The 13,095-nt window shown below is 40.8% G+C and overlaps 1 protein-coding gene across 1 annotated transcript in view; it reads right to left on the bottom strand.

Moving 5' to 3' along the window:
• Positions 1-13,095, bottom strand: part of LAMB4 (laminin subunit beta 4) — a 115,682-nt gene that overhangs the window by 76,967 nt on the left and 25,620 nt on the right. The window contains 5 exon segments of the mRNA XM_082400401.1: positions 2,506-2,677; positions 3,606-3,685; positions 6,034-6,096; positions 6,098-6,144; positions 8,524-8,703. Of these exon segments, the coding sequence (XP_082256527.1) occupies positions 2,506-2,677; positions 3,606-3,685; positions 6,034-6,096; positions 6,098-6,144; positions 8,524-8,703 (542 nt within the window).

The following is a 13,095-nucleotide window of genomic DNA, read 5'->3' as shown; positions in this document are numbered from 1 at the left end:
GTTAATTGTCATTCTTCTTAGCTCTCCAATTTGAGTATTAAAACAATTATTTGAAAGCTGGGGTCTTGGATTCATGTCCTTTCATGTCTCCATCCCCATCCTCTCTCTTCTCCCTGAACCTTGCCCCTTCTCCATCCCTGTCTGGACTACTGCCCCCTGAGCCCCTCCACCCCAGGCTCCACTTCTGCTGGATGGTGTCCGTAAGGGCACAGAGGACAATCTTCATCACGTCATGCCTTTGCTCAGAAGGTTTCAATGAGTTCTCATTGTCCCAAGAAGAAAATTTAGCCTCTTTAATAGGAGAATCTAATTTTCTCTTCTGGTACTTCTTTCCTATATAAACTTTCTGTTCTACCTGCAAATACACCTGTGTTGTTTCTCCTCTGAGCTGTTACTTAGAACTTTTCTGATTGGACTGTCTTCTCCCCTCATCCACCAATGGAAATGCTCATGGATTTCTAGTCTCAGGCCAAATGATTCTACCCGTGTGTTAAGCCCATTCGTAAAGGATCAGTCGTGGCTCCAAAATCCTAATGCACTTTTGGACCCCCCTTGTTGTATGGCACTGCTCCCATCCTGAGCTATCTATGAAAAACATCAGCTATGGTTAAAAACTCCTAGAGAGCAGAGATGCTAACTAATCCCTTTCTACGCCAATCTTAGCCTGGAGCTCAGCATTATGCACCTGGCTATAAACTGGGGTTCCTGTGACCACCCGCTCCTTGAGTTCGATCATTTGCTAGAATGGCTCACAGAACTCAGGGAAGCACTTATTTATATTTACTGGTTTGTTATATAATAAAGGATATGATGAAGGATACAGATTAACACTCAGATGAAGATGTACATAGGGTGAGGACCGGGAGGATCCCAGACACAGGAGTTTCTGTCCCTTTGTGGCTGGGATGCACCACCCTCCCAGCACACAGATATGGTCACCAGCCTCGAAACTCTCTGAACCCAGTATTTTGGGAATTGTATGGAGTCTTCACCCCACACGCATGATGGATCATTACCTCAATCTCCCTCACCTCTCCCCTTCCTGGAGGCTGGCGGGTGGAGCCAGAAGTTTCAAGCTTCTAATCATGGCTTGGTCTTTCTGGTGACTAGCCTCCATCCTGAAGCCATCCAGGAGCCCACCCAGAGTCACCTCATCAGAACAAATGACACTCCTATCACCCAGGAAAGTCCAAAGGATTTGGAAGCTCTGTGTCAGGAACCAGGGTCAAAGGTCAAATTAGAACAAAAGATGCTCCTAGTGTTCACATCCCTTAGAAGATTACAAAGGTTTTGGGAGCTCTGTGCCAGGGACCAGGGGCCAAGGTCACTATGTATATACGTATATATTTTTTTCCTATTATTTCAGCCTAAATATAAATTTAGCCTAAATATAAATATCAATATTCTTTTCCCAAAGCTTTTTTTTTTTTTTTTTTCAGTTACCATCATAAACCTGCAATGCTAAAAGCAATGAAGAAGAATCTAGACATAGGATTGCTTTATCTTGACTCCACCCACCGCAGTTGTGAGTCTAGGTCCGGACAGTGCAAGCCTCCTTTTCTTGCCCTAATCTCGGTCAGTAAAAGAGCAAATTCCAAGCCTCTTAAGGGGTATTTTCATCCCTCCCACCAGTCGTGTCCAGATAAGGAAGAGACCTCAGGAAAAGACTTAGTCACTGGAACCTGGAATGAGTTCCCAATTTTCTATCCAAATCCTGTCTCCAGAACCAACTTTCACATGCCTTCTCTCCTTGAAGTTGTTCGCCTCACATTGCCTTCTCCTTTGTCAGATTCCTGCTTGTGGCTGGAGTCAAAGGCATAAGAGTGTTATGGGAGGCTAACTTGTATTTTCTCTGATGGGTTCAGATGCCTGCGTTTGCCCCCCTCATAACACTTTGAGATAAATATTTTTAGGGAGCATCTCCCGCAGGACTTCTGACTTGTAGGGAAAATGAAGCAGACCAAGCGACATTTCCAATCACACACTCCTATGAACAGCACTGAGGACTGTTAATCCGAGATCAGCTTCAGGAGGCCAGCGAGCACATCTTACACTTGGTTCAGTACTGTATTCATTCATTCATTAGCAGAGATCCCTGGCTTCCTACTACACACCAATCAGAGTGCTCGTCACTAGAGCAACAGTGGCGACGGGGTACACATCCTCCCCTCCCTCTCACGGTTTATAGTGTTGTCAGGGAGACAGACCAGGAAATGCTCAATAAACACACTCTATCTGATGGGTACCTTGAAAGAGCAAAACTCAAGTCCATTTCATCACAACTTAATGCAATTCACACTTCTGTGCCAGGCTCTGTGCCAGAACAGGGACACAAAGATGAACAAAATGCAGACTCTGCCCTCAAGACTTTATAGAATCTGCAGTTCCATGATAGAATCCACTCTGCTCTGTGTTTGTGGACAAAACCACTCTCTTCCAGGTAACTTACCCATGATCTCAAGGGTGTGTGTATTTACCCACACCCCATCAAATGAAGTCTGTAAAGAGAGTCAATGAAATACGAACCAAAGGAGCCAGTCCCTGGAGTGGTGTGGCTTCCTCTGCCTCGTAGACGTAGAAATTCAAAGGAGCAAAGAAATAGCTGGGCGCTGGCTCAGTGCAGCTGCGACCTGTGACATGCGGACGACAATCACACTGCCCATCCTCGGGTGAACACCTGAGGGAAAACAAACCCACCTCATAAAAAACACGTGGAGGAGGGACGAGTGTAAGATAAGGGCCTTGGGGGTGCTGGGCTAAATGCCCCTTGGGTTTGGGCCCATTCTTTGAAACCATCAATCAACCATTCTGGGGAGGATGTGGAGAAACAATGGATCTACAGGTCTGGTATTTTTGTTTGTTTGTTTTTTAAACTTTTTATTTTATATTGGAGTAGAGTTGATTAACAATGATGTGTTGGTTTCAGGTGTACAGCAAAGTGATTCAGTTATACACATACATGTATCTATTCTTTTTCAAATTCTTTTCCGATTTAGGTTGTTACATAATATTGAGTAGAGTTCCCTGTACTATACAGTAGGTCCTTGCTGGTTATCCATTTTAAATATAGCAGTGTGTCCATGTCAATCCCAAACTCCCTAACTATCCGTCCCCCCGACCGCACCACGGCCACCTTCCTCCCCTAGTAACCATAAGTTTGTTCTCTCCATTCTACAGGTCTAGTCTTGACAAGCAAATCCAGATCAGTGAAACCTTGGTTGCCACTTCTCTCCTCAGAGGCTCTCTGATTCTGCTCTAAAAACCAGGCAAAGGAGAGTGCAGGACCTCTCTTTACAGGCTGACAAAAAGATGGAGTTTTAGGCAGGTCAGATCACACATTTGCAGGCATCTTTCACACCCCCTCGGGATACCCAGGCAGTAGAACTGTTATCTCACCCGTGGAAATATCTGAAGTGAAAGAAATCAGTTGGGCTATCGTTAATGTCTCAAGATCGTCGCTTTTCAATGCCCTTTGCTTGTCATGGAATGAACTCCTTCACCTATGACTATGAGCATGTCCAAATGAAATGTGCTTTTATTTATTTGATGGAAATGGGAGTGAGGAATATTGCCACAAAACTTAGTCATTCATTTTACTGACTTACACATTGGAATAAGCATCTCCAATATCACAGTCACAGGGAGAACATCCATGGAGGTGATTTTCCAGTCCCCAGTATCCAACCTACAAAGAGAAAATGCTCAGTTGATTCCAGCCTTCAAGACATCTGCTGCTCTGAAGTGTAATATTAAAAGCACTATAGTTCCATCGATGCATAGCAAACAGCCATGCAGCCTGAACAATCACACAGTAGCTTGCTTGCCTACGCACTTGGTAATGCACACCTCCCATTTCCAGGACTTGAAATGAAAGGGACAGGGGGTTTGCCTATGTATTGCTTTGAATGGAAATGCAATGGATAATCAACAAGGACCTACTATATAGCACAGGGGACTCTACTCAATATTCTGCAATAACCTAAATGGGAAAAGAATCTGAAAAAGAATAGATATATGTATATGTATAACTGAATCACTTTGCTGTACACCTGAAACTAACACAACATTGTAAATTAACTATATTCCAATAAAAAAAGAAAGAAAGAAATGCAGTGGAAATCTCACAGTTCCTCTGACAGCGTCAATGTTAGCTTCAGGCTGGGTTGTCTAAGGTCAGCCAGGAGAAATTCTTTGACTAGCTTACTTGCAACTGCTTTCAGTCCCTTCCCATGAAATCCCTAGGGATTTTTACTTACACATTATGGCAAATGTTTGGGGCTAAAAAAAATCATTCAGGCTGATTTTGAAATCTTATACAAATATCACAGTTTAGTAGAATCACTTGCTTATAAATAATTGTTTTGGCTAACAAACTCTCCCTGTGTGAGAGACTCAACTCTATTCAAGACTTTTGTCATCATTGCAACATCTTGACCTTTATTTGATATAAACAGCTGGTGAGATATAAACAACTACTTCTTAAGTCTGACATTTACTGTAAAATACTCAGAAAAATCTTCCCCCTCAAATCTCCACTTAACAAACTCAGATAGAATTAAGATCTTAGTAGGCACGGAACTCTCATTTGAAATTGGTTTGTTAAGTATCCGTATTTTTTGGTTGTTATCTTGGAAAAATTTTATGCCCAGTTTACTCAAAAAGATTTTAAATATCAAAAGTTGACATAATTTGTTACAAAACGCAGCAAAGGGCTTTTGATATTTTTCCCCAAACCAAACTTTAGTTTAGGCAAAAACAATGTGAACTGAGCTGCTTTATCCAGGATGGGGTTGTGAAAACCCCCTCTAGGCAGGGTACGCTGCCATGTTGGCCCCCCAGGGGACCATCCAGGGCACCATTGATAGATGTGCGGTACCAGGCAGATGCCTCGGCTCAGCCATGATGGACAAGTTCCGCCATCACTGGCCCCTGCTCAGTTATTTTCCTTTTGCAGACACAATTAAGTACACAGTGGCAGTTCACCAGCCAACAAAAAAAGTCAGCCCGAGTCTAAGGTTTGTCTGGAATGATCTGACTTGGTGTGTCCGTTGATCTGTTCACCAGCTCTGCACTTTTTTTTGTGCTGTCCACTCACAGTCATGGAGCTCGGCGTGGCGCACCTTCCAACGTGAAACTTCTAGATTACTTGTCCTGTTTTACACAGAGTTCCCTCTTCATATTTACTTCCTTGCTTTCTTTCCCCACCTCTTCTGCCCCATCCCCATGTGTTTTCAGTAAAGCAACTTACAATATTAGTACAAAACTATGTCGGAACAGACATATGTTTCTTATTTATCAGCTACATTTCTTCAGACACATCAAGGTCACTGTTCTTTTATTAGGTTAAATTTTTGTTTTTTCTTTCTAAAATGTCACGGTGGGCTGCCAAGATCAGAGGACAAAGAAAAGAGCTGGGTTTTTAACTCCCTAAATGCGTGACACATTTCTTACGGAGTGAAGAATGCTTTATTTTGCTAATTTGAGACATACATGCTCATGTGGGTAGTGGAGTCTGTGAAAAATCCAACGGTTTATTTCCCACAGGAATCTACAATACATTTAAACCTAAGGGTTTTGTTTTTGCTTGTTTGTTTGTTTTTTTAATGAGCTCATCCAAAATATTTTTAGGCATGGAGTGGTAAGGGTGGGAAAGAGACTGTGTATAAGAGACAGAAGAAAAGGCCCCATGATCTGGTGGGCTTAACAAGGGGTCCAGATAAATGCTCTTATATTCTACTGCTTGGTACTTCCAAGAGAACAGAGGATAAAACTATTGCTGTCGGTGCCTGGGTTGATTCAGTCCCAACTGGTAAATGTCACGGTGCTGGTAAATGTTTAACAACTAGCTCTCTGCAGAAAGATGGGGGTTGATTTCCAGTGTTTGCTGATTCCTGTAGTGTAAATACTTTTACCACGGGAGTACCGAAATACAATAGGACAAGGAAAGCAATCAACAGGGCCAAGTCTCTTCTAGGCAATGCCAGTAGAAGACTGCATCACTCCCTAAAGGCGAAATCAGAGACAAATACATAGAGTGCATTCTTCACAGTGTGGTCCAGTAGCAAGAGACTGACACAAGCATTGGCCTTGAGTGGCCAATGCAGGTCAAGAGTGGCAGACTCCTCAGGGGGTTACAGTCACAGGCTGAAAGCACAGCATACACAATTATTCTCATTCTGATTTCTCCACACTGGTAAATGTCCTTAACAGCTTACAATGAGCCAAACACGTGGCCACGAGAACACAGAGCAGCCTGCCCTGCCAAGTTCTTTGTCTGCCTGGTTGCCCCATTATTGGACTGCATTTAACCCCGCACAGGAAATGCAGCACCAGACACTTTTGCAGCCCTCATGTGGTTCTACTGGATGGCAATTAGGAGGAGACAAGAGATCATGCATGTTGCGGAGCTGGGCACAGTTCTGAATGAGGCTGGCTGGGTCGGGTGACTAGGGGAAGGGTTTCTGAGTGTCACCGTTATTACCAACAGCTCCCTCTCTGGCAGACGCACCTATGATATCCCTTTCTCTCCTCTCTCTTTCTTAGCACCTCGTTACTTTTTTTTCCCATTCCCTCTCTCCTCTTTCTCTTCCACCCATTGGCATTGCTAGCCCTGCTTATGTTGTAAAGGCTAAGAAATTGTGCAACCAGAGCAAGATGTGTATTTCCCCTGCAGGAAAAGCCAATGTGCATGGAAACAGCCCACATGTCCGTCAACTGACGAGTAGATTAATTGTGGTATACCCATACAATGGAATATTATTCAGCAATAAAAAGAAATGAAGTACTGATATCTGCTACAACATGGATGAACCTTGAAAACATTATGGTAAGCAAAAGAAGCCAGACACAAAAGACCACAAATTATATGACTCCACTTGTATGAAATGTCCAAAATAGGCAAATCTATAGAAACAGAAAGCTTATTAGTGCTTGCCTAGGGCTGGGAGGATAGGGAGATAGAGGCTAAAGCATATGGGGTTTCCTTTCTTTTCTTTTTTATGGTAAAATACGTATAACATAAAATTTACCATCTTCACCATTTTTAAGTGTACAGGTCAACAATGTTAAGTACACTCACACTGTTGTGCAGTCAATCTCCGGAACTCTTTTCCTCTTGCAAAACTGAAACTCTGTACCCATTAAATACCATCTCTCCCCATTCTTCCTCCCTCCCCCCAGCCCTTAGCCACCACCATTCTACATTCTGTTAATATTTGACTATTCTGGATACTTCATATTAGTGGAATCATACAATATTTTTCCTTTGGGGTCTGGCTTATTTCACTTAGCATAATGTTTTCAAGGTCCATCCATATTATAGGCTGGATCAGGATTTCCTTCCTTTTTTAAGGCTGAATAATATTCCACTGTGTTTACCTACCACATTTTGTTTATCCATTCATTCATTGATGGATACTTGGGTTGCTTCCACCTTTTGACTGTTGTGAATAATGCTTCTTCACATTTCTTTTTGGGGTAATGAAAATATTCTAAAATTGACTGTAGTGATGATTATACACTCTGAATATACTAAAAATCACTGAATTGTACACTTTAAAAAGTGAACTGTGTGTGAATTATGTGTAACTGAAGCTCTTACAAAAGAAAAAACAAAGCAAAACAAAAAACCAACGTTTGGCCCATTTCTCGGAGGGCATAATGTTAGTGAACAAGGGGAAATGCCTGGAGTACTGAAAGGTATAATAGGAAATTATATAATTCATTATGCTGAAATTTAATTTTGCATCAAGTCCAAAAAGAAGAGCTTTTTTTTTTTTTTTTTTAAACAGAATGATTCATCTTGCTGCTTTCTAAACATGCAAATAATCCAGTTCCTTATATGGGCAAAACCATAGAGCATGACACTATGACCAAAGGGAAATAATTAACCCCGATTCTCTGTGGAATCAGCAGCTCTGTGACAGCCGAGGCAGCCCTGAGTTTCTGTGATCCTAGAGCCAATGGCCTCCCCATTTGGCCCCAGAAAACTCTGAGGTTATTTCTATTTCCCCACAGCCCCTTCCTTGCTTCTTTATTTCCTTTTCTTTGACAGAGAACATAAGACAATACTAAGAGCAGTGTGAGAGGGAAAAAATAATTTTAAAAAATAAAAGGAAACCCCCCACTTGAAAATTGCCTAAGAAGTCATCAACCTATGCAAAAATGCATAATGTAATTTAACAAATTTGTAGAGTAGACTCCTAGTGGAGGACTTTTTTTTTTTTTTTTTAAAGTTTTCATAACTTGGCATTAAATTTCTTGGCATTTTCCCCTGTGTTTCCTCCAGCAGCGAAAATGTGAGCGCCCCCTGCTGGTTCTTCATGATAAACTCAGCAAACCACCTAAAAAAGTTCTCCACTAACTTACTAAAATTTGTGGGAGGTTTGGTACACTTAAAAAAAAAAAAAATCCAGAGGCTGGTAGGACTTAGGTACTTACAATGACCAAATTTTAGACCTGACAGAGGCAGCTCCAAGCCTTAAAATGCATTCAGGTTGGCAGCCCAGGCCCTGTTGACTTAACGCTGACAGCCCAGGGGGTCGGTGACGCTCAGTCCGTAGTGGCTGGTCTTGCATCGGTCGCACTTGGCTCCTTCCACGTTCTCCTTACACAGGCACTGGCCGGCCACAGACCCCAAGTCAGGATCAGAGTGGCTCACACAAAGGCCACCCGAAATGGTCCCATCAGTGTCACATTCACAAGCTGGGGAGACAGACATGCATTATCTTAGTTAACTGCAAATTGTGGGAACCTTGAAATATAAGTGTAGCATTTTACCTTCACTATAACTATTTTAGTTTGTTTAAATCAATAAATATGTTTAAATAATTAGACCAGTGAGCAAGGGCTGCTCAGAAATATCTCCCACATCTCTGGACTTGGAAAATATTCAATAATTCTGGGGATATATATATATATAAAGTGATTCTAAAGGAAGAGGACCAGAAACAGTGTGCTATTATGAAAACAGGATGTTAAGAATAGATTGATGAAATAGAACATACAACCCTAAAATTTGTATGGACCACAAACAACCTCAAATATCCAAAGCAATCTTAAGAAGAAAACAGCTGGAGCCATCATGCTTCTTGATTTCAAACCATGTTATACAGCTACAGTAATCAAAGAAGTATGGTACTGGCATAAAAACGAACATAACTCAATGGAATAGAATAGAGAGCCCAGAGATAAACCCACACATGTATGGTCAATTAATTTATGACAAAGGAAGCAAGAGTATAAGATGGAGAAAGGACAGTCTCTTCTATAAATAGTGCTGGGAAAACTGGACAGCCACATGCAAAAGACTGAAACTGAACCATTATCTTACACCATATACAAAAATTAACTCAAAATGGTTAAAGACTTGATTGTAAGATCTGAAACTATACAATTCCTAGAAGAAAACACATGCAGTAAAGTATTTGACATTGGTCTTGGCAATGATTTTTAGATTTGACACCAAAAGCAAAGGCAACAAAAGCAAAAATAAGTGGGACTAAACTAAAAAGCTTCTGCACAGCAAAGGAAACCATCAACAAAATGAAAAGGCAACCTACCAAATATGAAAAAATATTTGCAAATCATATATCTGGAAAGAGATTAATATCCAAAATATATAAAGAATTCATACAATTCAATAGCAAAACCCCACAAACAATCCAACTGAAAAAGTGGGCAGAGGATCTGAACAGATATTTTTCCAAAGATGACATACAGATGGCCAACAGGTACATGAAAAGCTGTTCAACATCACTAATCATCAGGGAAATGCAAATCAAAACCACAAGGATATACCACCTCACACCTGTTAGAATGGCGGTTATCAAAAAGACAAGAAATAACAAGTGTTGTCAAAGATGTAGGAAAAAGGGAATGCTTTGGCACTGGTGGTGGGAATGTAAACTGGTGCAACCACTTTGGAAAACAGTATGGAGGTTTCTCAAAAAATTAAAAATAGAGCTACCATATGATCCAGCAATTTCACTTCTGGGTATTTATCAGAAGGGAATGAAAATACTAATTCAAAAAGACACATGCACCCCAATGTTCACTGCACCACTATTTACAATAGCCAGGACATGGAAGCAACCTAAGTGTCCATCGACAGATGAATAGATAAAGAAGATGTGGCACATATATACAATGGAATATTATTCAGCCTAAAAGGAACAAAAGCTTACCTTTTACAACAACATGGATGAAACTTGAGGGCATTATGCTACATGAAATAAGTCAAACAGAGAAAGACAAATATTGATACCGTATGATCTCACTTATATGTAGAATCTTAAAAAACCCTCCAAACCAAACTCATAGATGCAGAGAAAAGATTGCTGGTTTCCAGGAGTGGGGATGGGTGAAATGGGTCAAGGGGGTCAAAAGGTACAAACTTCCAGTTATAAGTCATGGATATAATGTACAGCATGGTGATTATAGTTAATAACACTGTATGGTTTATTTGAAAGTTGCTAAGAAAATAGTTCTTAAAAGTTCTCATCACAAGGGAAAAAACTGTAACTAAGTGTGATGATGGATGTTAACTAGATTACCACGGTGATGGTTTTGCAATGTATACAAATATGAATCATGTGGAATTCCCTGGTGGTACAGTGGTTAAGAATTCACCTGCCAATGCCCTGGTCTGGGAAGACTCCACATACCGCAGAACAACAAAGCCACTGCGCCACCACTATTGAGACTGCTCTCTAGAGTCACAACTACTAAGCCCACGTGCCACAACTACTGAAGCCCGTGTGCCTAGAGCCCATGCTCCATAACAAAGAGAAGCCACCGCAATGAGAAGCCCGTGCATCGCAACGAAGAGTAGACCCCGCTCGCCACAACTAGAGAAAGCCTGCGCGCAATTAAGACCCAACGCAGCCAAAAATAAATAAATAAATTTATTTTAAAAAATAAAATAAAAGAGAAAAATATGAATCATGTGAGACACCTGAAACTAATATAATGTGATATGTCAATTGTATCTCAGTTTAAAAATTAGATTATTTTGGGGGTGATGAAAATGTTCTGGAGCTAAGTCCATGTGGTGGGTGCAAAACACTGTGCTGGTGAATTGCTGTTCACTTTAAATGGTTAATTTTATGTTATGTGAATTTCACCTCAATTTTTAAAAGGCTCTAAAAGGTGAAAATAAGGTCAAGAGATAAGAGTGGGATGCTGTAATGAAATATATATCATATATATTTGATCTCATTCACTATAAAGGCATAAAGGGACATGACATAGAGGGAAAAACATCACATAAAATGTCAACCAAATCTCTGAAACATGGTTAATAAAGTAAATCTGTCCTTCCCCAGCACAGAAAAATATGTTGCAAGGGTAAGTGCTATCATTCTTTTTGATTCGTCTTGGAAGGAGCACCTACAAGAAAGAAAAAGGAATAAGAAATGTTCAAATCTTTATTTTTGGAAATCTATTGGTGGGGCAAAAGCTTGGATGAAGAGATTCTGGAAAATGAGATAAACAGTCATCTGTAGCAAAGTTGTAACAAAAAGTAACCACCTTTCCCACTTTTTTTTTTCCCAGTAGAAACTCAAACAACTACAAGAAGAAATGTTATATGAAAAAGGATGCTGATATTATGAACAACTCCAGAGGGTGGAAGTTAGAAAAGGTAGAGCTTGACCGAGTATAAGGAAGAAATCTCTAATAGTTAAGGCTTCCCAATAGAGCAGTGACCCTCTCATCATTGGGGGTGTCCAGGCAGGGGCTGGCACAGCACTAGCTGTGGCTTTGGTATACAGGACAAGTGCACTGGTAGACATTAGATGACCATCAAGGTCTCTTGTATCTTTTTGGTGCTGTGTTTCCAAGGGATTCCACTTTTAAGGAAAGAAATAAAAATGAAAAAAATGAATATTCTAAGAAACAGTTATGTAAGATTTATACATGTTTGCTTTGGACTAATAAAAACAAAACCCTCAAGTCTAAAGCAATGTTTACCTAACCCCCATTTAGGTTATTAGTGAGTTTAATGGAAAAAATCCAGTCAGTTTGGAAACACTGAAGCAAACAGTTGTCTGACAGAATCTTTTGATTTTCTTTCTTTATATATTTATTTTTGCTGCGTTGGGTCTTCATTGTTGAGCGCGGGCTTTTCTCTAGCTGCGCTGAGCGGGGGCTACTCTTCATTGCAGTGTGTGTAGTTCTCATTGCAGTGGCTTCTCGTGGCGGAGCATGGGCTCTAGGCGCATGGGCTTCAGTAGTTGTGGCACGTGGGCTCAGTAGTTGTGGCTCGCTGGCTCTAGAGCTCAGGCTCAGTAGTTGTGGTGCACGGGCTTAGTTGCTCTGCGGCATGTGGGATCTTCCCGGACCAGGGCTCGAACCCGTGTCCGCTGCATTGGCAGGCGGATTCTTAACCACTGAGCCACCAGGGAAGTCCTCTTTTGGTTTTCAATTGTTTGTTATTGGATTGTGACTGGTGACAAAAATCTTACTGTGGAAAACCAACATTAGGTTCTGTTAAGTTTGGGAAAAAAGCCCACAATTTTCTTCTGATCAAAGCCAGTTGCTTCTAGGGACAAACTGGGTTCATTTTATAAGAAGCCAAAAGGGAAAAAGCTCAGCTTTATTTGGGAGACACTCCAAAGGGTCAGCAGTGAGTTCCAGAGTATAATTTAATTATACACAGAAATGTTCTTTGGGACATTTACTTTGAAATAACCCTATGTATGGTCTTTAGAGTAGAAGTCCAATAAAATCTCTTGGTGTCACACAATTAAACTCCAGCAAACTTATACTATCAGTGGTGGAGTCTTCCAAATATTTGTTTTTTCTGTGTCACATTTGACTGGGTCTTAAATCACAGAAGACTTAAAATTTGTCATCTCTTAGGATTGGAATCTGATCATGTAAACATTTAGGCTCAAACTAGGACAACTTAGAGAAAATTTATATGAGAATGCTGGTCAGTCTTAACACACGTCATTTGTATATACACACACTCACACAGAAACATGTGTTTAGGTAAACTGGGAAAAACTGGGAAGTCTCATAATGGTCATTTTTACAAGCTTCTCATTTGCCTTTCCTCAAGAAATTCCTTATTTACAAAGGATGGTTTCTTAA

Source organism: Balaenoptera borealis (assembly GCF_965194805.1).
Source record: "Balaenoptera borealis genome assembly, chromosome: 7".
Classification (NCBI taxonomy): Eukaryota; Metazoa; Chordata; class Mammalia; order Artiodactyla; family Balaenopteridae; genus Balaenoptera; species Balaenoptera borealis.
Note: the sequence above shows the minus strand (reverse complement) of the source record. Positions and strands in the feature narration are given on the sequence as shown.